The 25,488-nt window shown below is 40.6% G+C and overlaps 3 protein-coding genes across 3 annotated transcripts; 1 reads left to right on the top strand and 2 right to left on the bottom strand.

Annotated features, from left to right (window-relative positions):
* On the top strand, nucleotides 482-4,557 carry LOC8067118. Its single transcript, XM_002466990.2, has 3 exons — nucleotides 482-899; nucleotides 2,843-2,965; nucleotides 4,131-4,557. Exons 1-3 carry the CDS (start codon nucleotides 635-637, stop codon nucleotides 4,283-4,285), a joined length of 543 nt encoding a protein of 180 aa, XP_002467035.1. The 5' UTR covers nucleotides 482-634; the 3' UTR covers nucleotides 4,286-4,557.
* Nucleotides 8,460-8,879, bottom strand: LOC8067117 (putative ripening-related protein 6). The gene has a single exon (XM_002464407.1). It carries the CDS (start codon nucleotides 8,877-8,879, stop codon nucleotides 8,460-8,462), a length of 420 nt encoding a protein of 139 aa, XP_002464452.1.
* LOC8067116 (ripening-related protein 3) lies at nucleotides 17,860-18,685 on the bottom strand. The gene has a single exon (XM_002464406.2). It carries the CDS (start codon nucleotides 18,619-18,621, stop codon nucleotides 18,040-18,042), a length of 582 nt encoding a protein of 193 aa, XP_002464451.1. The 5' UTR covers nucleotides 18,622-18,685; the 3' UTR covers nucleotides 17,860-18,039.

Genomic DNA, 25,488 nt, shown 5'->3' with positions numbered 1-25,488 from the left:
AGGAGACATATATATAAATGAATGCACCTCAAATAAAGTTTTACAGAACTCAAGTCAAAATTTAAATTGTGCACACCTCATATCAATTTAATACAAGCTTACATTTACTAATTTAAGGAAATATGAGGTTCCAAAAATTTTGGAAATTGACATAGTTTCATGTAATTCAAGTCAAATTTTAAATCTCGATCTGCGTATTGTATACCAAACAAAATATTAATGAGCAAACGTTTTTGCCACTAAATTTTAGTTCAGCTCAATCACCGAGTGACATTTTTCGCTCCTTGTTTTCTTTTGGCACTCCGTCCAAACCATTAGTTTCTTTTTCACACATCTTTTATGCCGTTTTTTGAACATGTTTTTTTAAATTTTTTTTTGGAGAAGCATCTCCCTTTTATATATATATATAAAGATAAAAAATAAACATTAAATACAGTAATATTATGGGTCTTTGAAGGCAACTCCGTTTCCTCCGTCGCGAAGGCTTTTCCGCGACGCACGCGGCCCAGGCCACAACGGCCTGGAGGCCCACGCCCCGGCGGCTCCGCTCCGGCGCCCACACCTTGGCGCCTCCGCCGCAGTGCCGCACTATCGGAGGAGCTGAGCGAAGCTGCTCCACCGGGAGTCGCTCGAGATGGGTGGCCCTACCTCTCCCCGTCGGGAGAATGACGGCGAGGGGAGCGGCCGGAGATCTCCAGCTCAGGCGACAGAGAAGGAGCGCCCGAGGTCCTTCGACGAGAAGACCCGGACGGCGTGCTGGCGTAAGGCAGCGGTGCTGGCGGGGCGGCACCCGGAACGCTGGCGGCTGGACGCCGTGGGCAACGTGGTCTGCCGCCGCTTCTGGGGCTGCCACGGATGTCTCTGCTACGAGTACGACCACATCGTCCCTTTCTCCAAAGGTCTGCCTCCCTCCCCTCCCCTCCGCCCCGCCCCCCGCCTCCCCCCGCAGGCTCTGCTGACAAATCCTCCAGGGTGTCCTATGCAGGGAAGGATTAAGTGGATTTCTCCCATACTCAATCCCTTTTGGGGTTTAATCCCCTCCCTCCCAAATCCCTCTTTTGAAACCCTGTGTTCGATTATTATAGGAATTGAAACCATGTGAGTGCTCTACATGCTTAAACATATATAAGATATCTCTATAGCTCTCCAGATACAACAGGGATGGCGAAGCCCTTGGCTAGAATGCTGGAGGCTCAGTTTCTTGCGCAGTAGCTAAAAAGAGCGATGGCGAGTGTGGTAGCGTTTGGGCAGGAGATGCTCTAAAGATGCCTCAACAGCGAGGAAATGACTTGACTTCCACTTTCTCTGAACCAATGCCGATAGTATCTTTCTCCTTGGACCCTGTAAGACCAACATGCATATGAAAAAAAAAATCATGAGGCGAAACTACAATAAACCAAAGTAGATTGCAATGAAAAAAAAAGTGAGGCAATACTACAATAATAGGTGATGTATTTACATAAGGTTAGATCAACATTTCATCATATCAGATCCATTTGTGTCATAGTAGGTCAGTTGTTTAGGCATACACACTCTCCATTGAAGCAATCCACACTTCAACAGCGAGCATAGCAACATAAATGCTGCTACGTATGTGAGTCCATCTTGTCTGGTTGCTTTTTGCTGAGAATTTGAGCTCTTCTCACTAATTTTTTCTACTATTACTATTACCTTGTTCATTAAAACATTAATTCTCCTAGCAGGATATACATGCATTTTGCTGGCAGTAGATTAGCTTGCAATTATCAGTTGCACAACTTGGTCGCATTATACTCAAGTCTATCACATCAATTGTCAGTTTTGCACAACTGGGTCACATCATACTCAAATCTATCACATATAGAATGGTACGTATCTAAAGTGGACTTGTGAATAGATGTGTATCTAGTTTTTGCATTTTGTTTTGATATTATTATTGAATTTCAGACGCCAACCTTTTCACCTAAAGGTAAAGCAGATAAAAAAATTTGAATATAATTCAGGACCACCCTGTCTAGGCTCCCTGGACATTATCTGAGGGACATGGAATAGAAGTGTCCCTACAATTGCTCTTCACTAAATTGTGTGAGCCCGGTCTCAGACTTAGGGTCCGTGATCCAGATTCTCTTAAAAACATTCCGAATTTAGATTCTCTCAAGAAACGTTTCTGGCACTTCATGAAACCGTTTGCCTGGTAGGCTAGATTTTGATTCACAATTTTTTTCTTAAAAACCGTATAAATGAAGATGGTCTTAAAAAATTCAGAACTTTTTTGTGGGCGAAGAACAACTTAAAAAGAATTAACTAGAAAATTATGGTTGCTAATATAGAAGTACAGCAAGAACCAGAATCACGCGAAACCAGCTAACTGCTGTTTCTCCTTGCTAAGCATAAAAACGACAAATGTTTCTAGTGATTATTCAGTGACACCTGACCTGTATTTCCTGTTGCCAAATGAGGACATAGGACATTTGGATTTTATTACTTTTATGAGATTCATGCATTCAAATACAAAGCTGGTTAGGAGAGAACAAAGGCTGATAATATATTAGTATGATTATATCCTTGTCCTGTCATTTTTACTCAATAAGTTGGCATTTACTCATCCTTATTAATAATGGATATGGCTATAAGTTTATAGGGATGGATCCATAAGAAATCATTTTTAAATTGAAGGAAATTTATCCCAGATACATGTATTGCACCTTTAGGGAAATAAGCCCGCCTAACTACTAAATAGCTATTTTTATGTGTAATTTTCATCTAATATTGTGTGGATGGTCTCACATGAATACTGCTCAGCACCTTACTCTGCAGCATCATCAAACAGTGACCAGCATTGTGGTTTGATAATTTGTTTTAGGAGGAGAATCCACTGTTGAGAACTGTCAGATCCTCCAAACTAGGGTGAACCGTTCCAAATCTGATAAAACATGGGTAGAGCAAGCAGAGATGCGGGGTTTTTCATGTGATATTAAGTTTACTGGTGAGTGCATTTTTTTTCAATTGGTCTTGAAATATTGGCTTGCTATTGAGCACAACTAGAAACAACAGCAAATTGAATACTAGCATTAGCATATCTTCCTCTTGGCAACAATTGCATATTAATTTATAATTATGTTTTTACATTTAAATCTGTCGATGGTAGAGAAATATATGACATATAGTTTAGACATGGCACTGTGGTAGAAGAAAACATATAGAGGCAGGGATTCAAATATTCAATATTGAAAATATGTTAGCCATTCTAAATGGTAGTATTTCTGTTTAAGTTCACATGATGGCATGATGCCTGATTTTTTTTTCTTTACCTGGAACTACAGCAGCTTCATTGTAATGAATAAGGGATCTTATTACTGATTATGTGATTTAGAATATATAAAGGAAATTGTCACATGATATACAGATAACATTCACAGCTTTGTTTGTTTACCTGATAGTTAATCTGTGTGTGTAGTTGTCCACTTCTTTCTGGGCCTTATCCTGTCTTCATATTCGTTATCTCATTCTTAGGTGCGACTTTGAGAGAAGGCAGTGTATGTGCCGAAGTTGAATGTCATCACTTAATTTGTTTTTCTGTTTCAGTGCCATTAGTACTTTCCATTAGATCTTAAATGTAAATGATTAGGATCTTGGTTATGTTTCATTGTGGCCAAAAACATGCTGATGCATGGCTGCTGCGGTTGGTTGGGGGGGGGGGGGGGAGGGGGGGGGGGGGGGGCGGTGGCTGCTGCTGCTGGCATAGGGGCAGCGGCGGCGGCAGTTGCTCTATTTCTGCTGAGACTGAAACGGTTACATTCCCTAGAGGACTTGGATCTCAAGCAAACTAGAGGGCTTGGATGCGGCCTCAACCTGGCGGCGTGGTTGGCCAGGGTTTGGCCGGCCAGGGCCTCCTCCTGGCCTCGCTTGGCCCAGCTGGGTGGCCTATATTTAGGCCCATAATAGATATGAATTTTTTTTTCTGAAGTTTGTGTGCCAGCAGCTGCTCTATTGGCTGGAACAAATTCATTGGTCCAACAGATTGAATCATTGAACTGATCTCAACTCCTTATTACCTTAGTTGGGCACTCAATCCGAAACTTAAATTTATGTGTGAAGTGTTATATATTCAGTCTGATTTAGAATTGTATTATTACTCAATCTCTGAACAGATCAGGAGCTAGATATAATTGAGATGGCTGTCTATGGGGATGTCATTCGTCCAGGGAAGCAATGCCGCTGCAAAACAGTAGCCGAGATGCTCGGGCAGGTGAAGTCAATGAATCGCATGGCTGCTTGTGAGTTACCAGACAAAGGTGCCTCTTAAAATGTTCAATTGGTTTCGACTCTCACCTGTCAGAACACAACCTTTTGAGTGCAGTTGATTCTATTCAACAGGGAAACTCGAGTTCTTTCTCACAAGAAGTAATTCTGTGAAACGACTGCAGTTGATTTGCAGCCTGTGCTCATGATATCTGCTCTTGAACATTCTGTTGAAATTTTTGGTCTCAGCATTTTGTTGAGCGAGATGACAATGGAATTTCGACTTTTTTACATATTGATTGATGACAACGTTATCAATGAATTGGTTGATTTCAACGATTGAGCTTAAAATAGCGATTTTGGGTGGTTCAGTTCTCTTTATGGCTGGTTAGCTTCAGTTGGTTGGACCTGTTTAGTAAGGTTACTGTAGGGACGGGAGACGCAACAGCCTTTCCCGAGCTCGTATATAAATTTAGAAAACTGGAGTTTAAATGTTGTGTGGTGACATGTACTAATCTACTTCCTCCATACTTATAAACAAAGTCGTTATAAACAAAGTTATTTAGGACAATGACACGGTCTCCAACCTTAACTTTGACTTCTTATTTTTATAAAAATATTTATCAAAAAGTGGTATATGTATATTTTTATGAAAGTATTTTTCAAGATAAATTTATTCATATGGTTTTTATATTTTTAAATTCAACAATTTAAAAGTTATTTATAATTTATATTCTCAATGTTTGACCCAAACTTTGTCCAAAGCAACTTATTTTATGGGTATGGAGGGAGTACTAGATATAGATATGATAAGGTTAGACCTCTACACAACCATGATAACTACCTCACCTTAGAAGTTGAAAGAGGCAATTCCTTAGGTGTCACTGAAAAAGTTCTCAATTCCATATATAACACCAAAAGTTGTAATCCTACATGAGTCAGTACGTTTTTTTCCTCCCTATATTGTGCTACTTCCGTCTATACGCCGTGAATATGTGCTGTTACGTCGTGGCCGTGGGAAAAAGACTATTTTACACTCTCCAAATCCCTCTACCCCCTTTGTCTTTCACCTCTCTCTCGTCTGACAGTGAACTGGGAAGCAACACTGCTTGCTGCTGCTCGTGTAATCGTGTGTCAAGTCACGGGCTTCAGGGCCGATTGGATTGGATGGATGGCACCTTCGGGCTCTTGGTGGATGCTATGGTGAGTTGTGGATGCTATGGTGAGTTTACCGACATGCCTTCATCCCACGGCCACGCGGCATGCCTGCCATGGGTTGCGCCATGGGCTTCAGGGCACTTCTCCTTTGCGCCGAGAGATGGATGGAACGATGTTGTGACATGGAGATGATAGAACAGCAGTATCAAACTAGCCGTAGATCTAGTAAGCATTGTGTAAGATATACTGAAAGAAACCTAGATGGTGAGAGAGGGAGAGGGGATAAGTTACCAACTGTCTGCAGGCTTGGAGGATGAAGAAGAGTCCATGGTGTCGGTGGTGAGGTTGGCAGGTGTAGAAGCAGTGGAGTCTTGGTGGCAGCGTAGATGTCAAGGTGGCACAGAGGCAACGGTCCTGTTGCTCGTAGCGCACCCTCTCGATCGGTATAGGGTTAAGAATGACAGTGGAGAGTTGACGACTACAATGAATATAATCTCATGTAGCGCCCCGGCTCCCACCTTTCTTTCTATAGCGATGGCGACGGGGTCCACCAACCACAGTTGGGTTGGGCGTTCCCGATCAGGGCGCGGATCAGGGCCCCAACTCGGTCATTGGACTGAGTCAGGAGGATATCAATCTAACAAGAGATGGAATTCTAGATGCTTTGGGCTCTATGGCAGATGCACGAGTCACCCTGGCGACAGGCCTTTTGAGCTCAAAGATGTCTTTGCCGCCATATCTCAAGCTAAAGATTCTTGGGATGAAGGAATCATAACTGTCAGCACTAGCTTCCAGTAGGTCTACCTCTGCAAATGATAGTTTGTGGCCCATGCAACCATGACCGTCCCTTTCATCAACCTCATCGATATGTTGTACAATGAGCAGAGGATGAGGCCCTAGACATGGGTTCAGATGCCGACTAGGGGGTAGTGGTGGTTTGAGTAATCGTTTCTAATTTCTAATTACTATGGCTAACCGATCAAATTAATGGAATAAAACTAATCGGACTAGCATCGACTACACCCCTCTTATCGATATCGCAAGCACTTTACAAAAAGATCCTACTAAGATGTATACTAAGGTGCAAAACTAGTGGCCTGGAGCTCTCTCCTACACAAACTCTTGTTTGCGAGGTCACACGAACTAAGCAACTATTCAAGCAAGTAACCAGAATCTCGTAGACATACTAGTGAGCAACAAGTACAAAGCCAAGCTACACTACTACACTTGTAGTACACTAGCACTACTCAACTATTTATACTACACAAGCACAACTAGAGAGCTATACCCGCTTAGCTACAAGCACTAGAACAACTACAACACTAATACAAGTATACAAACAAGTATTGAAAGCTAGTGTAGGAATTGTAAACTGATCAAGAAGACAAGTTGACATGATGATTTTTGTCTTGAGGTTCATTGGTTTGCCAACCACTTAATCCCCGTTGAGGCAAGCCCAAGATTACCACCGATCCTCATGCTAGTGGCAAGTCCTCAAGATTGCACTCATCCCTCGAGGTGTGTTCTCAACATTAGCTCTAGCACCATTTGGCACTCTTCACACCTTGCTCTACTAGTAGTTGCTCTTTGCGATGTTCTATGAGACGAGCACAACACCCCTCACAATGTGATCTCACTCCATATCACTGTACCTCTTTCATGTGTGGTACGAGTGAGTCCACAAGCCACAAGCCGTCTGCGAGGTGGCCACCTCTAAGAGTAACAAATCCTCAAGCTTGCTAACCAGCGTAAGTTAAATGGTGATATAGAGATGCGAATAACTCCTATTGACGACTTTGTTATTTTTATCGAGGTATTCTAAACTAAAATCTTCAGTCGATTGTTATTCAATCTAATCGAAACAAATGTAACTTCAAATAGTACGTATATATAAATTAGTGTAACTCTCAATAAGGGCTGCCGTATGGAAATCCAAAGATTCCGTCATAACCATCAACAAGTAAATTAATTCTTGACAAGACGACAACTAACCATTTCTGTCTTCAATAAGAGAGATTAATATTTTTAAAGGTCTAAAGTCACAGATTTCAATATTTAAGTCTATCAATGCATGAATACTATAAAAACTAAAGTTGTGATATATCAAATGAAATCATTTTTGTGCCTTACAATGAAAGAGAAAAATCTATTAAGATTGTACTTCCTCTATTCTAAATTGTAAGTCGTTTTTTTGTTTTCCGTGATATATAGTTTTTACTACATATCTAGACACATAATGTATATATATCTAGATACGTAGCAAAAACTGTGTATCTAGAAAAACTAAAACTACATACAATTTAGGATGATAAAGTATATTTTTAATCCGTTACAAACTTTAATAGGACATTATCATATATTACCAATATTAACTTATATTATATGTGCCATGGCCATCATAAAATAAATTATAGCCATTATAAAATGATAAAACATAAATAGACATAACATTTCTACCTTCCTATTAACGTCTAATAGCTTTTTTTCCTCTCCCATTGCAACACATTGGAATATTTGCTACTAGAGCATCTCCAATAACTTGGTAAAATTCACTTGTCAAATCTTGAGTTATAGCAAGTTGCTAATTTGTTTAGCAAAAGAAAAAAGGATGTGTCTCCAATAAGTTGCTATTCTCACTTGGTAAAAATAGAGGATGACAGATGGGACCCGCTCACTTGGTAAAAGAATATGTGTCTCCAACAAGTTGCGCTCGGGATAACAACTTGGGATAGCAACTTGACAAATCTCGGCAGTTGAAACCTCTGGATAGCAACTTGGGAAATTTAGCAAGTTGAGATAAGGAGTTGTTGGAGGAGGATTTTTATGCTTTTAGCAAAAATTTGGTAGGATAGCATGTTGAAATACTAAGTTGTTGGAGATGCTCTAACACACATACACCAAACGACAGTTTGTTTGGCACCCTCACGAAAGGAAACTTCTGTTCGACCTATCCACTATCAAGCGGATCGAGAGTGTAGTAAATTAAACTAGCTGTAGTAATTAACTAGAGCCAGGGCACACAACCGCACGCGCGCGCCGGCATTTCCATACCACGCATCGCCGCTCGCCCATCCAAAAGTTCAGGCGTCGGACCAGGTGATGTGGACCACGCCGACGTTAGTATCGAGGCCGAGCTTCTTCCAGACGGCGCGGGAGGAATCCACGACGTTGTTCTTGCATCCTCCATGGGTGTCGCACTCGTCCACGACCTGTGCCGCCACGGTGCGCCCGGTGTCCACGCTCGTGATGCGGATGTTCTTGTGGCACCTCTTCCCGCCCGCGTACCACTGCGAGGAGAGCGCCACGATGAGGTCGTCGTCGCTGTGGAAGTGGCCATCACACGCCGCCGCGCCGCCGCCTTCCTCGCCCTCCTCGAACCCGTTCACCGTCATCACAGCAGGGGTGCCGCCGCTGCCGCCACCGTGCTTCCGGGCTGTGGCCCATGAGACCTGAAGCAGAGCTAGGATGACGATGACTATAGCAGTCTTAGCCTTGGCCATCGCTGTTTATTATTTATTCCTATATAATGAGCTCGATCGATCGATCTGCTTGGGATGCACTGCCCTGCTTGGCTCGATCGTGGGGCGTATATATAGGCGTTGATCTCGACACCAGGTTAAATGGCCCTATCTGAAACCAAGTGCACTGTATCTATATCTGTATGTGAATATGTGATGGCATGTGTCAGGCTGTCAGCTCTCGCTGCCATGTTACCGTATCCTCTCGGTAATTCCTACGCATGCAAGGACAACTGATGAGCAAGCCGCTGTTTTGTTTTGTTTTTGTTTTGGAAGCTGATGCTGGAAATTAACGCTCCAGATGTTTCGTTGGACGTTTGCTTAGCTTCATGACTCTGTTGGGTTGATCTCAAGAAATGGTCACATGACCGAGTCCGTGGGAAACCTCACGTACGCGACTTGATCGGAGTAATTCTAACACATTCCGCTAGCTTAGGCCTTGTTTACTTCCACCCAAAAACCCAAAAATTTTTAAGATTATCTGTCACATCGAATTTTTAGACGCATGCATGGAGTATTAAATATAGACGAAAATAAAAACTAATTACACAGTTTGGTCGAAATTGACGAGACGAATCTTTTGAGCCTAGTTAGTGTATGGTTAGACAATAATTACCACAAACAAACGAAAGTGCTACAATATAGCGAAATTTTTCCTTCAGAAACTAAACAAGTCCTTAATCAACCGAACCAATCGCATACTTCACGTGCAAAACCTATGCCACCTCTCCAAAAATAGGATACGAGTTTGATACTTTGATTCCCTTTACTGTATACTCCCTTTTGTCTTAAGTGTGTTCTAATACTCAAATGACTTTTATATCCATAGATTATTTTAATTATAGAGTTTCTCTTTAAATCATGGCTTACTTTTTAATAAATCTTGCTAAATCAAAATATAGTTATTATGTAAAATATATTATATTTTAATATAAATTTTAAAAGTTATAATGCAATTTATTTCAGGAGAGCACGTAAATATGTAATGAAGGCTAACGTCTTTGCTGTCACTGTCAGGTGGTGATTAGACTTGGTCCGTCCTCCTTCGGAAGAGTTCGAGGACCATGCATGCATATAGTATATATGAGCATGGATAAAAACGTTATGGACATTTTTCTGACCGTATTCGAGACCGAATTCGTTTAGAGGAGTTTAGATTTATCCATATACGAGTCCCAATATTCAATATCTGATACAATATCAATACTTCAATTATATATTTATGATGTCGATATCTAATTGTATCTTATTCGACATGGTTGACATTATCCGTAATCGAATCCGAATCCAATAAAAAATATAAAAATAAATATATTATCGGTGATATCCATCCGTACCCAATTTGTTTTCATCCCTAAGTATGAGCAAAAAATGAGTTTAGGGGGTGTTTGGTATCTAATTATGGACTAATTAGGCTTAAAAGATTCGTTTCGTAAATTATTCTCTACCTATTGTTTTAGTTTTGCAAATAATATATATTTAGTACTTCATGTATGTGTCCAAACATTCGATTTGGTTGGTGGTAAAAAAAGTCACCTTGAACCAAACAGTGCCTTAATTTCCGTGCCAGACTGCTAGAATGAGGCCCTGTTTAGATTCGAGTTGAAAATTTTTTTGGTGTCACATCGGATGTGTCGGAAGGATGTCGGGGGGAGTTTTTAGGAACTCATAAAAAACAAATTTTATAGCTCGTCTAGAAACTGCAAAACAAATCTATTAAGCATAATTAATGTGTCATTAGCACATGTGGGTTACTGTAGCATTTAAGGCTAATCATGGACTAACTAGGCTTAAAAAATTCATCTCACGATTTTCAACCAAACTGTGTAATGGATAAAAAAAATTTTAGGTAGAAAACTAAACAAGGCCTGAGAGAAGTGCTACTCAAATTTGACCTGGACCTGCTACTCTTGGAAGTTCAGAATTCTAACTCTTACGAAACTAGAGTATATGATTCCATTCGATGTGTAATATGATTGTATATATAATAACCCCGTGTAATTATATCTCATTTTATTAAGGCATCTTGTACATTTCTTTTATGGTAGTAGCCAAAATTTTATCGTACTGTGCACATATCTTTCCAAGGCACTACATGACATAACACAGTTAAAAAAAAAGTCCAGCGCATTAGAAACATAATAAAGGCCAAAACGCAACTAGTGTACACACAGTAGATATTCGTCGATCCATTCAGCTTTTTTCATTTTTTGCGACTAATCAATTCAGAGGCCTTGTTTAGTTAACACAAAAAATCAAAAACTTTTCATGATTCTCTGTCATATTAAATCTTACGGCATATGTATGGAATATTAAATATAAATAAAAAAAATAATTGCATATAAATCGCGAGACGAATCTTTTAAGCATAATTACTCCATGATTGAACAATGTTTGTCAAATAAACATGAAAGTGCTACAATATTAAAATCTAAAAACTTTTTGGATCTAAACAAAACCTAATTGTGACAGTAAAATCTGGCCGGTTGTCCGGATCGAAAAATGATCTGGCCGGCTGTGGACAGATAACAGAATTGGACCAAGGACATGCCCGGCCAAGAAAGTTTGTTTTCCTATGCATATTATTCTTTTCACTGTCGTCTTTAGAAACAGTTTTAGATACTTACACAGGAAACTTTAATTCATTAACTAGATGATTTCCCCCTGTTGGAATTTTATAGTGATATATAGGAGCATAATTCATGGAGGAAGAAATAATGAAATAATGAGAGTTTTTAATATATGCGTTTAGTATATAATGAAAATACTAGGAAAGTATTCAGCGCAACCAAAATGATATATTTAGGGAACTACAAATAATATATACTTTTATGAAACTACACTTCGAGATGAATCTTCTTATACCACTTTTACATTTTCAAACTCAACCAAAAAAATTTATTTGTAGTTGAAGTTTAAAATATTAGACTTAAAACAACCCCAAAACGATATATTTTAGAAAACTGGAGGGGAGTATATAACTAACTAAATTTAGAGATGGCCAGATGGGAACTTCACGCTAGTAGCAAGTGTAAAATAAAAAAAACACACAATCAGAATATGTAAAGTCTCTTTGTGATGTGGGGTTTTCCTAGTGTTTTAGCATTGAACAGTTAGTATAAATTTTTCCTATCAAATACCTCCTAATAAGGATTTCCATATGCTACAACTAGTGCGGTAGTGTTTTATTACTACTTAAAAACACTAGAAGAACTCTACGATTTGATTAGTGTAAAGACATTTGAGATCTTGTACCAATGTCAGAAGCAATATATAGGATTATAAAGCAATGAAGCAGCACTGGCCCTTGCCGGCAAAAGGTAGCCACCTATGACCATATCAAGCAATCAAGCTGGTGGATGAAAATTGGGACGCCGGCGAGACGACATCACAGTCACAGCTATCATGAGAAGCTGTTTCAGGATAGAGACTACAATTGCTTGTATTTGCATGCGGGTAATGTCAAAAGAGATGGCGAACCCTTGTGCGTCATTAATAACAATTGAGATTTGCATGCATGTCTGATGACGAGGCTACATGAGAGGTAACAAAAATCCTATAGTGGGAGTCTTCTATTTAGGCATAGTAGCACTGTAGCAGTAGTCTAGTAGATAACCGAATAATCTATGCTCCCACATGGCCTTATTTTTAATTAATACTAGGTGAATTCTTCGCGCGTTGCTATGAGATTTTCTTAAAAATAAATTATTATATATATATGGTATTTAATATATTTTGTATATATATATATATATATATATATATGAATGTGTCTTGCATGTTATTTTGTTGTATTAGATCTGGTAAGAAAAATAATAGAATATTTGTTTACATTATAGAGACATAGGTGATCAAACAAATAATATATGTAGATAACTTGTATGTTAATAGATCAATATTTAAAGTATTTCACATGATATAGATGACATGAGTATTTTTTGTAATTAATATGGGATGACATAGCATTAGTGGAGAATGATGTGGACACCTTGCATGAAGAGATAGAACATTTAGTGGGTTACTTAGTGGGGAATGATGTGGACACCTTTCATGAAGAGAGAATTCATCTAGTGGGGTTTATCTTTATAAGAGTATATGATAGCGCTAATTTTTTTGATAATGGATATAACATTAATTAAAAGTTCATAAATAAATTTATGATCCACAACTGATCAAAATTATTTATATTTACTCTTTCCCATAAGTTATAAGTTGGTATTCATAGAGAAATTTATATGTTCTTTATCTTGTAAAAAAATATATGTTCTTTTATTCCTTTTTACATACCTTTCCATTTGCATCCCACGCCTCCACTGTTCCACATGTGTTAGCTATAACCATAGTGTAGTGGATGTCCCTATTTTTTCCTGTATATATAGATACATTTTTTGTATGATAACATACATCATGCATATGCATGTACATCATATCGTGGTATTCTTTCTGTGTCAGTAGATGTTCAGTAAATAAGCATACATATATAGGAGTGCGGATCTTCTATTTAGACAATTTTTGAAGCAGATTTAAGGGGTTAACAGGTCATTTTTAATACTGGCATATATTGGCAATTTAGATGAATATTTAGAGGTTAGACGAGGTTCCTATATTTTAGAATAGCAGAGGTGATTAATAACTAAGATAAAGAATTAAGGTGTTACGTACTTTAGACCGTTTTCTTAATTGACATATGTGAGACAGAAAACAGTTTAGATCCCATGTCTATCATTATCACTGATGATTTTTTTTTCAAAGTAATAACCGATGGTCATGTTTTGTGAGACTTTTAATGGTTTACCTTTTTTCTAGTATGTATTGCAAAGTTTAATAACTTGCGGACTTCAAAATGAGTCTATAATGATTACTTAATTAGTACAAATAAGATTATTTGACATATTATTATGGAAATTATTCTCATTTAAACAAAAGTTTCATTAATATAATTTTATTAGCTCCGGTCAGCAAAATTATGTGCATGTCATTTTACACCAGAGTAAGTCTACTCAAGATTTTGAATACTCGAGGTTTTGTGTGCACATTAATAGTTTATAAATTTATTAGATTTATAAACATACCATCATGGTAGGATGTGCATTCGTGCGTTCATAGAGTTAAGTGTGTGCTCGTGTATGTGTACGTCTGTGTCTGTGTCTTTAACTAGGTCTCACAAAAAAAAGTAAAATTATTACATTTATAAAGGCCATTTCATCATCTAACACTTTGAGTAAGTGGTGGAAGACAAGGGGGGCTGGAGGGGGCCGACCCCACTAACTTGCTCCTTTTACATTATACAACCCTTAATGATTCAGCTAATACTATGTAATTGAAGGATAATTGGCTCTCTTTTATTGACATTGTCCCCTTAAGTCTTAGGGCCTGTTTAGAACTGCTCCATTCTAGGTTTTCCAACTCTGCTTCACTAATTCTACTATGGAGTCCACAGCTTCAAAAATAGAGGTTGTAATGGAGAATGCCCATTTATGCCCTTGGAATATTCTCACTTGCTAATCTCACTTGCTAATCTCACTTGCATCGAGCTCCATTTATGCACCTTGGCCCCAACATGAAGCTTAACGTCAACGAAATCTGGACCCTTCTACAGTCTGCTTGCATATGTGCTATTGCTATTACCGTGCGCGTGTGGTAAAACCAACGTAGGTGACACCATCAGATTACAGATACGAGAGCATCCCTGTGTCGATGCGAGTATCCCCGGCCGCATGAAGCCAAGGTGCAAGGGCCTACTGTCTACTGGCAGTCTCACTGTCCCTAGTAGAGGCCGCGAGGCAGCCAATGTTCTTGCCAGCTTTGCGCTGCGACCTAAGAGCGAAGGCGAGGCGCACGCCGTCGTGACGGCGAATGGTGGTCAGGTTCCCGTTCTAGCTCCACCATGTCGTCTTGGAAGCTGTTGTAAGCATGGATGAGGCGGAGGAAAGGCATCCAAGAGGCTGGCTGAGAAGAGCATGGCCTGCACCTCGGTGAGCATGGCTGGGCTGTCAATGCCCGTGAGGCATGGTTGGGCCCTGTGCTCAGGCATGGGAGCGTCGATGTAGGCATGGAGGTGCGCGAGGAAGGGGCAGGAGCGACATGGGAGGTTGACGGGAGCGGGCGTGGTACATGGTGGCAGAGGACCGTGCGCCGCTGCGTGGGGGTTGGTACTCGACGACACCGCTGCTCAACTTGTTGCCACAACCATCATTCCTCTTGCCGTGATGGTCTAGGTTTTTAAAGGATGCAAACTCTATGGTGGGTAGGGATAAAGGAAGTGGAGCAGATAGGAGATAAATAGCTCAAACATCAACGTGTATCAGTTTCTGGAACTGGAACGGATGTGTTAGCGTCCTTGGCTGATGGTGGGGGAGACGTTTTGGTTGGCTGCACCTACGTGACTTGAAGATTAGTAGTGAATTGCGGGACCCACTGATGACGTGGCTTCACGAATTCGCAGAAAAATACTCTAGTAGGGATCTCCTATTTAGGCATAGAGGATGAGGGAGTTTTTGGATACCCACCTCATCTAATGTATGTACGTGAGTGTAAGGTCAGATCTAGTTGCACCTGCGCCAAGAGACGACATTGCAACAGGGAGAGTACTTTTGGCGAGCATGCGCACCATTGCTAGATGAAGAAACCTCGGCGAGGGTGAAGAGAAGAAGCATCTGCACCACGAACCAACGACGGATGGAGATCCAAATTAACAACCCACCACTACAAGTGCCACTTTTTCAACAAAATATATAGAAAACTGGGGTGTGATTGGTTGGGTGAATCTGGCCCAACCAGGCTCCCATGGTGCGGGCTCACAATGTTTGGTTGACTAGGCATTCGGTGGCCTAGCTTGACGGAATAATAGGTGTCTGTGTTAGCAAATCTTTTTTTAAAAAAAGTCGACCGGCAAACTTTATTCATGTGAGAACATTGTTATATCGTTTGATAAAAGAGGAACAATACAATTAAAGGGTTCATCGACTCAAATACATAAAACTTTCTGACATAAGCCCTTGCCGAGCTAGCTCATGGACAACTTGGTTGGATTCTCTGTCACAATGCTGAATAGAAATATTTGTAAATTCCCTCCATAAATTACCGCATTCATCCAAAATTGGAGCTGAAGCCATTGCCGAAAAATTACCATCATGTATAAATTGGACAACTTCCAAACAGTCAGATATTTAGAAATTCTGAAGATCTTAACATATGTCTGGACCACACAAAAGTGGAAGAAAACATCACAAAAAATATGCTGGCAGATATTTAGAAATTTCGATCCTAATTTGTTTTCCCGTGGCTTGGCTCGCGAGGAATGCGATGCACACTTGCCACTACCTCTCACATTGCAGTTCGCCCCCGTGTATATCGGATCTAACAGAACAATGACCAAACACTTGCTTCGGCTTCTCCTCATGTCGTGGCGCTGCAAACCCTGCCAATCGAACAACTAGTCCTTACATGACATGAACCTGGGCGACAATTGCCTGAGATACAAAATAGACTCGAAGGAGAATGCTACCAAATCACGCTCTAGAAAAGGGGCTTACACCACTCCTCGTCAAGCAACTTTGTTTGAGAGAAAATGGATCTGTGACATGTATTCATACACATGCATCCAACGCATGGAATTATTGTTTAAATTTAGGAGGAACAGTTGAAAATAAAAATTATAAGTCTGTAATACGTCAAATGCAGGCATGTAACATGTGTCACAAATCCACGATAGGTGTCATGGTTGCTCCATTGTAACCGTCTTCACCTAAATTTTTTCCTGGTTGGGAAGTGGAGAGCTGTCGGTGCCAATTAAGGTCCCTATGATGATGACCTTTGTTCACAAGTTTGGGTTACTTAAGGCCTATTTAGCAAGGCTTCTCACGAGAGGCTCCTCTAGAGGAGTCAAAGTCGTTTTGGAGAAGCCATAATTTATGGCTTCGCCAAAACGGCTCCGGCTCCTCTATTTTTTTACTTAAACTAGCATACATGCACGTGCGTTGTAATGAGAGAAAAAAATATCAAACACGATGAATAATAGCGACACAAATAGTACCTGTTCCCAGCCCACGAGCCGGATCCACGGGGAGGAGCCACCACCGCCCTTGCTTGCTATGGAGCTCGCCGCAGCCACCTTGCTCGTCGTGGAGCCCACCTCACTGGATCCCCCGGCTAGTGACAAAGATGGACACGCCGCCGCCAGTCCAGCCATTAGAGCGCCGCCAGATCCAGCCATCAGATCCGGCTGGTGGAGGGTCACGCTGCCACGCTAGATCCGACCGCCAATGAGCACCACCATAGGATCTAGCCTCCGGAGGTCCGTGCCCACCGTGCCACCGCCAGATCCGCAAGCCCTTGCATCCTAGCACGCACCGTGTGCCCCTGTGCCGCATGCCGCTGAGCGTCGAGCGCCACCGTGGCCCCGTGTCTGCTGGCATCCATGCTGCCCACCGACGGTCACGCACCTTGCTGTCATTGAGGGGGAGCCAGGTCATGTGTGTGGGAGGAAGGGATAGGAGACCAAGTGTTTTAGGGTTTGTGTATGTTTTTAATATACTCGAGGTGTGGTAATGGGCTGATGTGGGTTAGGCCTAATTTACAGTGCCTACCTCCAAAAATTGATTTACGGAGGTAGGTTACCCTAACACAACTGTCTCGGTTAATATATATTAACCGAAGCAGCTACATTAGGACAACCATGCCTTGGTTAATCTCCATTATATGAGACGGGCACGTTAGGTTGTCGCCTTGATTAAGAATTAACCAAGGCGGTTGCTGGACTGGCTGTCCGACCACCCAATAACGGAGGCGCACAACCAGCCCACTCGCCTCTGTGGCCAAAAGCCAAACTCCTCGGTTTAAGTTTTTTTTAGTAGTGACATTTACATTTTCCAAGCTCTGGGGAAACAACACTTTGCATTATTTAAAACAAGACATTACAATTGGACACTCGAATTTTCCTCAGATGGACAAAAGCGACGCATACATGTATGAATAAGCTTATTCCTATAGAACGTCGTACGCAGACGTATATATAGTGCTACGTACGGTGTACTACGAATGACGATGACAACGACAACTGTGTTATTATATAGAAAGTAGGCGGCGACCAAAAAGCGAGTGTCCATCTATCCGTGTTTTGCTGCAACAAATTCGTTCGTCGTCACGCCTCGGACCAGGTGATGGGCACCTCCCCATCGTCGGTGTTGAGCCCGAGCGCCTTCCACACTGCCGGGGACCCATCTACGATGTTGCTGGCGCACGGGGGCTCGAAGTTGTGGTCATTGTCGCAGCCGTGGAGAGAGTCGCACTCGTCTACGACCATGGCCGTCACGGACCTGCCGTTGCTCGCCCTGATCACGATGCTATTCTTGCACCGCTTCCCTTTGTTGAACCACCCCGTGGACAGCGCCACCACCTTCACGTCGTCGTCGAAGAACGTGCCTGTGCAGCTGGACGCGCCGCCGCCGTCCCTCCCCTTCTCGAAGCTGTTGAGCGTGAGCGTGGCGCGGGTGCGGGCCGTCACCGGCGGCGAGCAGGCGAACGTCGTGTAGCGCTTCCCGTCCTCACAGCACTCGGAGTCGTTGTCAGGGTTGCAGCTGCCGGACTTGCCGCGGATGGAGCCGTTGGGCTGGCAGGACTGGAGGAGCGCGCGGTGGGGGAAGGTGGCAAGAGCAACGGGAAGGATGGCCGCGAGCGCCAGGAGCGCGGTGGAGAGACGACGAGCTATGGTTGTGGTAGCCATGCTCGCTGCTTGATCAGTTTGGGTCTGTTGTCTGTTTAGCTACTCGATCTTATCTTTTCTCAGTACTGCTGCTAAGTGCTAACCACAGTGGAGAGTGGAGTGGCTGTGTTTTTGTGATTCTGTGCGGTAGGCAGGCATTTCCTTATATAGCCGCGAGAAATGAAAATTGTGAATCATAATGGCTTGGGTGTGTTTGGTACTTGCGGTCAGCTAACCGTCCAGTTGGGAGCATTTGCGCTGTCTGTGTCTCTCCGGGCGTTCTGTTAAACTCTATGTTGGTGCTTAGATTCTATACCAACCTCAAGATCGAATAAAGATGTGATTTCACCCAAAATCGTCAACGTTACTTCAGTGGCCCCTCCACCGAGAACGACACCTTTATCTGTCCAGTATCGGCTACAATTTTCATGCCTAAAACTATGCTGTTTGACCATCGGATTAAATAAACACTAGTAAAGAAAACTTATTTAGACGCGGGTAAAATAGGTTTTCAGGGACACTTTGCCTAATCGCTAGGGAGTCTCTAGAAACGGGCTTTAAACCGTCCCAGAAATACATTAAGAAATCCATCCTTGAAAATGTATCCGTCAGAAAACCGTCTCCGAAAATACATGAACCGCCCCTAATAATATCTTTCCTAAACCGGTTCAAATACATGAACCGTCAGTGAAAATGAACTATCAGGGGCGGCTCAAATACAAGAATAAATTTGGACCCATCATCATTGAACTGATAACACTACTACAAATATTTTTCGAGGCGTTTTGAAACAGGCCTCCGAGGCGGGCATGATTTTCAACCGCCTCGGTTAATGCCTAGCAAATGGTCATTTTTTGTTGACTGAGGTGGTTACAAAAATTGCTTCATAAAATCGATTAATAATCGAGGCAGGCAACCTAAAATGTCCGCCTTGATTAATATAGATTAACAAGGACAACTTTTGTAACGCAAAAATACATTATCTAACTGGAGGTACAATAAGGCCCGACTCGGATAATACAAGCCTAACAGGCAGCCTATCTTGGCCTAATATCATCATCGTATATATAATGGAGCTAGGGTTTCATTCTTTCTTATCCACTCTCTCTCAGCCCTCTCTCCCGTGGCCTCTCTCCCATGAACACTCCCCCTCTCCCGTGGCCTCTCTCCTACCGACGCGCCTCCCCCTCCCCTCCTGGCGCTCCTCCCCTGCCCTCCCTTCACGGTGGTGTTCCACTGCTCCTCCCCTCCTAGTGCTTCTCCCCTCCCCTCCCTTCTAGATTCAGCAGTGTTGTGGTGCGGCAAGTTAGGGCGGCATGCACGGTGGCCCTTCACGCTGGCCACGCATGGTGACCATGGCATGGGAGGCCCTCCCGGTGGCTCCTCCTCCCCTCCTAGCCATAGCAGCTCACAGCCACGACCTACTCCTGGCGACGGCTGCCTTCTCCCTTCTTCCTCCACACCAGATCTAGTGCAGCAGCTTCAGGGGGCCCATATCTGGCAGCAACGGCTTTGGTAGGCCTAGATCTAGCGTCGGCAGTAGATCCATGGCCGGCGCGCTTCCCGGCAGCCATCCACGGCTGGTGAGGCTAGATCCAGTGGCGGAGAGGTGGATCTGACGGGCAAGGAAAGCGGCTGGTGTCAGGATTGGTGAGTGGTGGCACTGGGCCATGAATGGGCTTGGTGGGACTAAGGATGGGCTCTTGTGGCCTCTCCATAGATTTTTTCTTTTGTTGTTTTTTATTTTGATTTACCTAGGTGGGCAGGGAAACCGTCTCAGTTAAGGTCACGATTAACCATGACTTTTGGTTTGAGGCGGTTGCAAAAACCACCTCGGTTAATGCTTTTTGCCCACCTCGATAAAGATTAATGTATTTGTGTAAGCTTCTTCACTTGATATGTATTGGTGGGCCCAAAGTTTGGTTGCAAGCACAAAATCAACTCAGTATGTCTAGCACAAAATGTAGCAATGACCACCTTTTCTCATAAGCCTTTTTCTCAAGGTACAAACATTCTTTCCTTGCATTTTGTGTCCTCTCCAAGTTATTTAGCCCTTGCATAGTAATTCTTACTCTACCTGACGCAACATGTCATCTAGGAAGTCTTCCTCTTCCGCTTCTTCATTGTGTTCACCGTCATCCTCCCCATCACAACCTTCTCCACTAGCATAGCCTTTGCCACCACCACCGCCGACAACATCATCTCTTGTACCATCATGTATCATGACAAGATGGGGCATCATCATCTTCCCTTACTTATGGTGCACCTATAGTTTCCTTGTTGCCTATTTTTGTACATCTCTCACCATGATGGTCTCAAATATCATAGTTCTTCATGAAACCCCTTCCTACTATGTGTGATCTTATCGTATTTGGATGACATACTATATGGTTCTGCAGTCACAACAATGACAATATATATCCTTTGTCTACTTAATCAAAACTTGTCTTTTAGCGGCTTCAATAAAACCATTCATATCTTATATATAGGAAGCTTCATGTCTTCATTTCATGTACATCCATGACTGCATATGTGCCCTTCAAAAAGAAAAAAGTATATATTATTCTCATTTATACAAATATTATACTATTCTAGACCTAAAGCTTAAAATGATAAAATGAATTTAGAAATTAACTAGAGTTCAAGCGAGCCAAGTTGGGAAAAATAAGTCTAAATAGCTAGGAAAAATAAAAGATCAAACATTATGCATGTCTCTCTCTAAATCTCTAAGTGAAAGAAATTAGTAAAATAAATGTATATGTAAAGTTTTAAAAGAATTTAGGGATGTCACAATCTTACCTTTCAAACCCAACTCCTTCAAAGGTTCAAAGGCAAAACCTCCCCCTCTATTTTTGATATTTCTCACCTCTAAATGAGCTCAATAATGGTGCTCAGCAGCACTGTCGCGAGGAGGAAGATGGATTTACGTGGGTCTTTTTTAGGGGCAGTTGACTAAAGAAAACCGCCTTTATTATTTCATCTGTAGCGGCGGTTCTCTTAAGGAATTGTTTTTGAAAAATGGGTCTGTATTAGAGATAGTTTTGTAAAGAGGATTGCCTCAAAAAATCCATTTTTAGGGTTGGTTCTCTTAACACAACCACCCCGAGCTATTTTAGAGGTGGTTTTCTTCATAGAACTGTCCCGAAGATAGATCTTCAAAAGCGGTTGTGGAGCTACAGTGTTCTCCAGCGTTGTTAGAGGCAGTGTGCTAGTTGAACCGTCTCTGATAGAAAAGGGTGGCATCGCTAAAAATCATTTTTTGTACTAGTCAAAACCTTCAAAGTCTATCTCCACACTCTCATGTTCTTCCTCCAGTCAGTTTACAACTATTAGTACACAAACAACAATTTACAACGACTATCAAAATTGATTTTTACGGATGGTTTTGATCGTCCCTATGAAAGGCTATAAAAAACAGAGCATTTTAACTAGCCTTTCAGAATATAGTCAAAACCACCGTCGGTAATTCTTTTCACCAACCGTTTGATTAAGTCAACCGACAGTACGTGTAAATGAACTTTCACTAGTGGACCTTGTTAGCATAAAATCAATTCCACAAAAAAAACACTGTGAGAAAGTAGGAAATAAATTTCACGTCCAAGCCCACCACATGACCCCATGGCTAGGCAAGCCATACAAATTTATCTTTGAAAATGCGTTACTTATGTACTCCCTCCATTCTAAATTATATTTTGTTTCCAAATTTGATCAAAATTATAGAGAGTATTCAAATATTTAGGACATCAAATAGGTATGTACTATAAAAATATAATTAATGAAGCCTAATCATACTTATTTAGTATGTAAAATATTATTATTCTATTATATATATTTAGTTAAACTTGAGATGCTTTGACCCTCTAAGAAAATTGGAATGACATAATTTGGGATGGAGGGAGTCATTGTTTTCTAAGATCCAAATCCACATCCTCTTTCTTGTGGGGTCCTTTCTTATGATCTCACTACAAAGTATTGTCGATAACAATATGCGATAATTCCTTTTGAAGCAAAGACTATTTTCAGTGACGATTTTCTTATGTCACTTGCGTATAGAAATCATTCTCGAAAATCATCTTTTTATAATAGATCTAACAACTCCTAATGAAAATTTGGGCACCTAAATGCTCTTAAATGAAAATATTTTAAACTACAAAGTTGTAGGCCTCACCAAGTCAAAAACAAAATTTGGTATAAAATTTGGCTTCATCCATTTTTTTATGAATATTTTGTAAAATTTATATATGTGTTGTCTAGCAACGGATTCCTAGTGGTAGTAGCTGCTTATGATACCCTAGAAATGAATTTTTGGTGGCCTCTGACTTAAGACAACCGACTTTAGACCTATTTTTACTAGCGATTTTCTTAAGCATCCAAGTGTAGAAATACCAACTTGTAGTGACAGTTGTTATATACTTTGTAATAGGTCTGACTTTCTCTCTTAAGCTCGATGATGATACTTTCCATTATAAAAAAAATGATAAGCAGAGCCTGCATGTCTAACCAAATATGAAGGTACAAACCAGACATGTTTTGCTAACGATGTCCATCGTCAGATATCAGCTAAGTTCAAAATTTATTAGACGGTTCCGCAATTTTTCTTTTTGGCTCAAGTTTGTGATGTTGTTCGTTGTAACTTTCTGTCCATTTACACTTGTGCAGTGATGGAGTTGTGCTCGATCCATCAGGATAGTTCAATGTCCAAGTAATTAGATAGACGTTGTTAGTTTCATTGTTGTGCATCCCATTATTTTTTTTTTCAGTTTTATGAACGTGTGCAACCTAGCTATTAAGCTATATCATCGCTCTCTGAACCCCGTCGTCGCAGCTTCTTTATCATGCAAACTATATCCCCTTTTTAAAATTAAAATCTATACCTTTTAATAATAAAGAGACAAAATTTCAATCTATTTTTTGGTCCGTCCTTCATCCCCCTCTAACTTAATAGAGAGTTTCTTACATCTGGAAATATATAATCTGTGCTCACATGAGTTATAATAGCTCTTGTGTAGTGCGACACAAAGTGCGATTCCGAAACACATTGATGTCCACGTAGGAGTTTACGACCAGCAGCCAATCAATATAGTTTTCTACTCTTCAATTGATTCGTATCACAAATAAAAACATATTATCTTTTTCCTAGCAAACTCCTTTTCCAAAAAAACTGCAAAATTCCAATATGAATCCTAATATGATATAAAACAAAAACAAAGAGCGGCAACCAACGAGACAAAACAAAAACTCAAGCATGTATTCGCATGGGCAGATCATAGTCAATACATTGGGTGCGGTCTCACCTAGAGAAAAATAAAAAAACAGTAGTAAGTGCTAAATTTTCACCATATTTGCACCGTACCTAGATGTCACAAAATCTTGCATCCACAAAGGCAAGTGCACCTCTCTTGGATTTGCTCTAGCTCCGCCACTGCGTATTCGTTCAGGTCTACACGACTAGATTGATTCTTCAACTCCAATATAGAATACGTCGAAAAACACACCATGAGGAGAGGCATCATCTTCCAGCAAGGAACAGCTAAAATAATGGAAAAAGTGAAACATCCATGGTGGCAAGCAAATTTTGAAAAGAAAAACTCTTCAAATTTCAATGCATTATAATATGCTATATATACATAAGTTATTACTCATGAAAAATATGATCCTCACAACAGAAATATATATTTTCTTTTCATATTTTATTTTGCCTACATGTCAAATCTGACTCTACTTATTATGAGTTGACTACTTCCATACTTAGATCCCATGGTTCCTTCTTCGGAAAACATAACGTGGACAGAAAAAAGGAGGCAAAGAAAAGGAGAACTGATAGTGAGAAAAAAAAGAAAAAACATATGTGCAAGAAAAAAAAGACTAAAGAACAAAAATACAAAACCGGGATGGACACGACTCGATGGACGGAAAACCAGCGTGAAAAAAACAGGACATGTGCTTTGTGTTCAGATCCCTGAAAAATAAAATTGAAACTCGGTAAGAAAAAAAAGAGCCTATAAAACTCTTTATGGTTTTTAAAATGTTTTAAATAGCGGGCTAAGGCGTTTAACAGTTCATGTCAAAAATAGCTAATAGTGGAGCTAAATCGGGATATAGCGGCCAAATTGTACATGAATATAAATAGCGGCACTCTGCCTCAAAAGGCTATAGCAGACTATAGCGGCAGCTATAGCGGGAGATTTAAAACTATGATTTTTATATTACGGTAATTTCTATTGTTATCATTTTCTATTTGGATTTGAAATTGGATAAGGATGCATATTGATATAGATATAGATGAAAGTTATGATATATTACAAGTAAATATTTTTGTGTCTTACAATCGGGGAAAAGAAATCAAGGTTCAACTCCTTCTATTCTAAATTGTAAATTGTTCTGCCTTTTCAATATATATGCCTTTTATGATTTATTTAGACACAATAGTATATATAGAATTTGGGATGTTGGGATGTTGGGAGTAACTTACGATTAGTTCTTAATAACTAATAGTGTAGTTCTGAATAACTTACGATTTGGGATGTTGGGAGTATTTTAATTCATTAAACATAATAAGACATTATCATATTATTAACAATATTAACTTTATTATGAATTTTTAATTTATGAAAAAGGTAATATATATAACATTTTTATTCTTTTTCCTATTAATGTCTGATAGTTTATTTCTTCTCCTATTGCAGCACACACGGGTTATTTGCTAGTAATAATAAAGAGCCAAATCTTGTCACAATTCAAAGTGGATAATAGTTTTTTTTTTTTGCGAATTACAAAGCGGATATAGTTGGCCGATGTGGGTTTTATAAATCAAGTTGTAACTGAGATTTATGCTATTATTTTATGTGCGCACACTATTATAATGGACGTATATTTGCTAGTTCCTAT

The sequence above is a fragment of the Sorghum bicolor genome, chromosome 1 (assembly GCF_000003195.3).
Source record: "Sorghum bicolor cultivar BTx623 chromosome 1, Sorghum_bicolor_NCBIv3, whole genome shotgun sequence".
In the NCBI taxonomy this organism is placed as follows: Eukaryota; Viridiplantae; Streptophyta; class Magnoliopsida; order Poales; family Poaceae; genus Sorghum; species Sorghum bicolor.
This window is presented reverse-complemented; position numbering and strand designations above follow the sequence as displayed.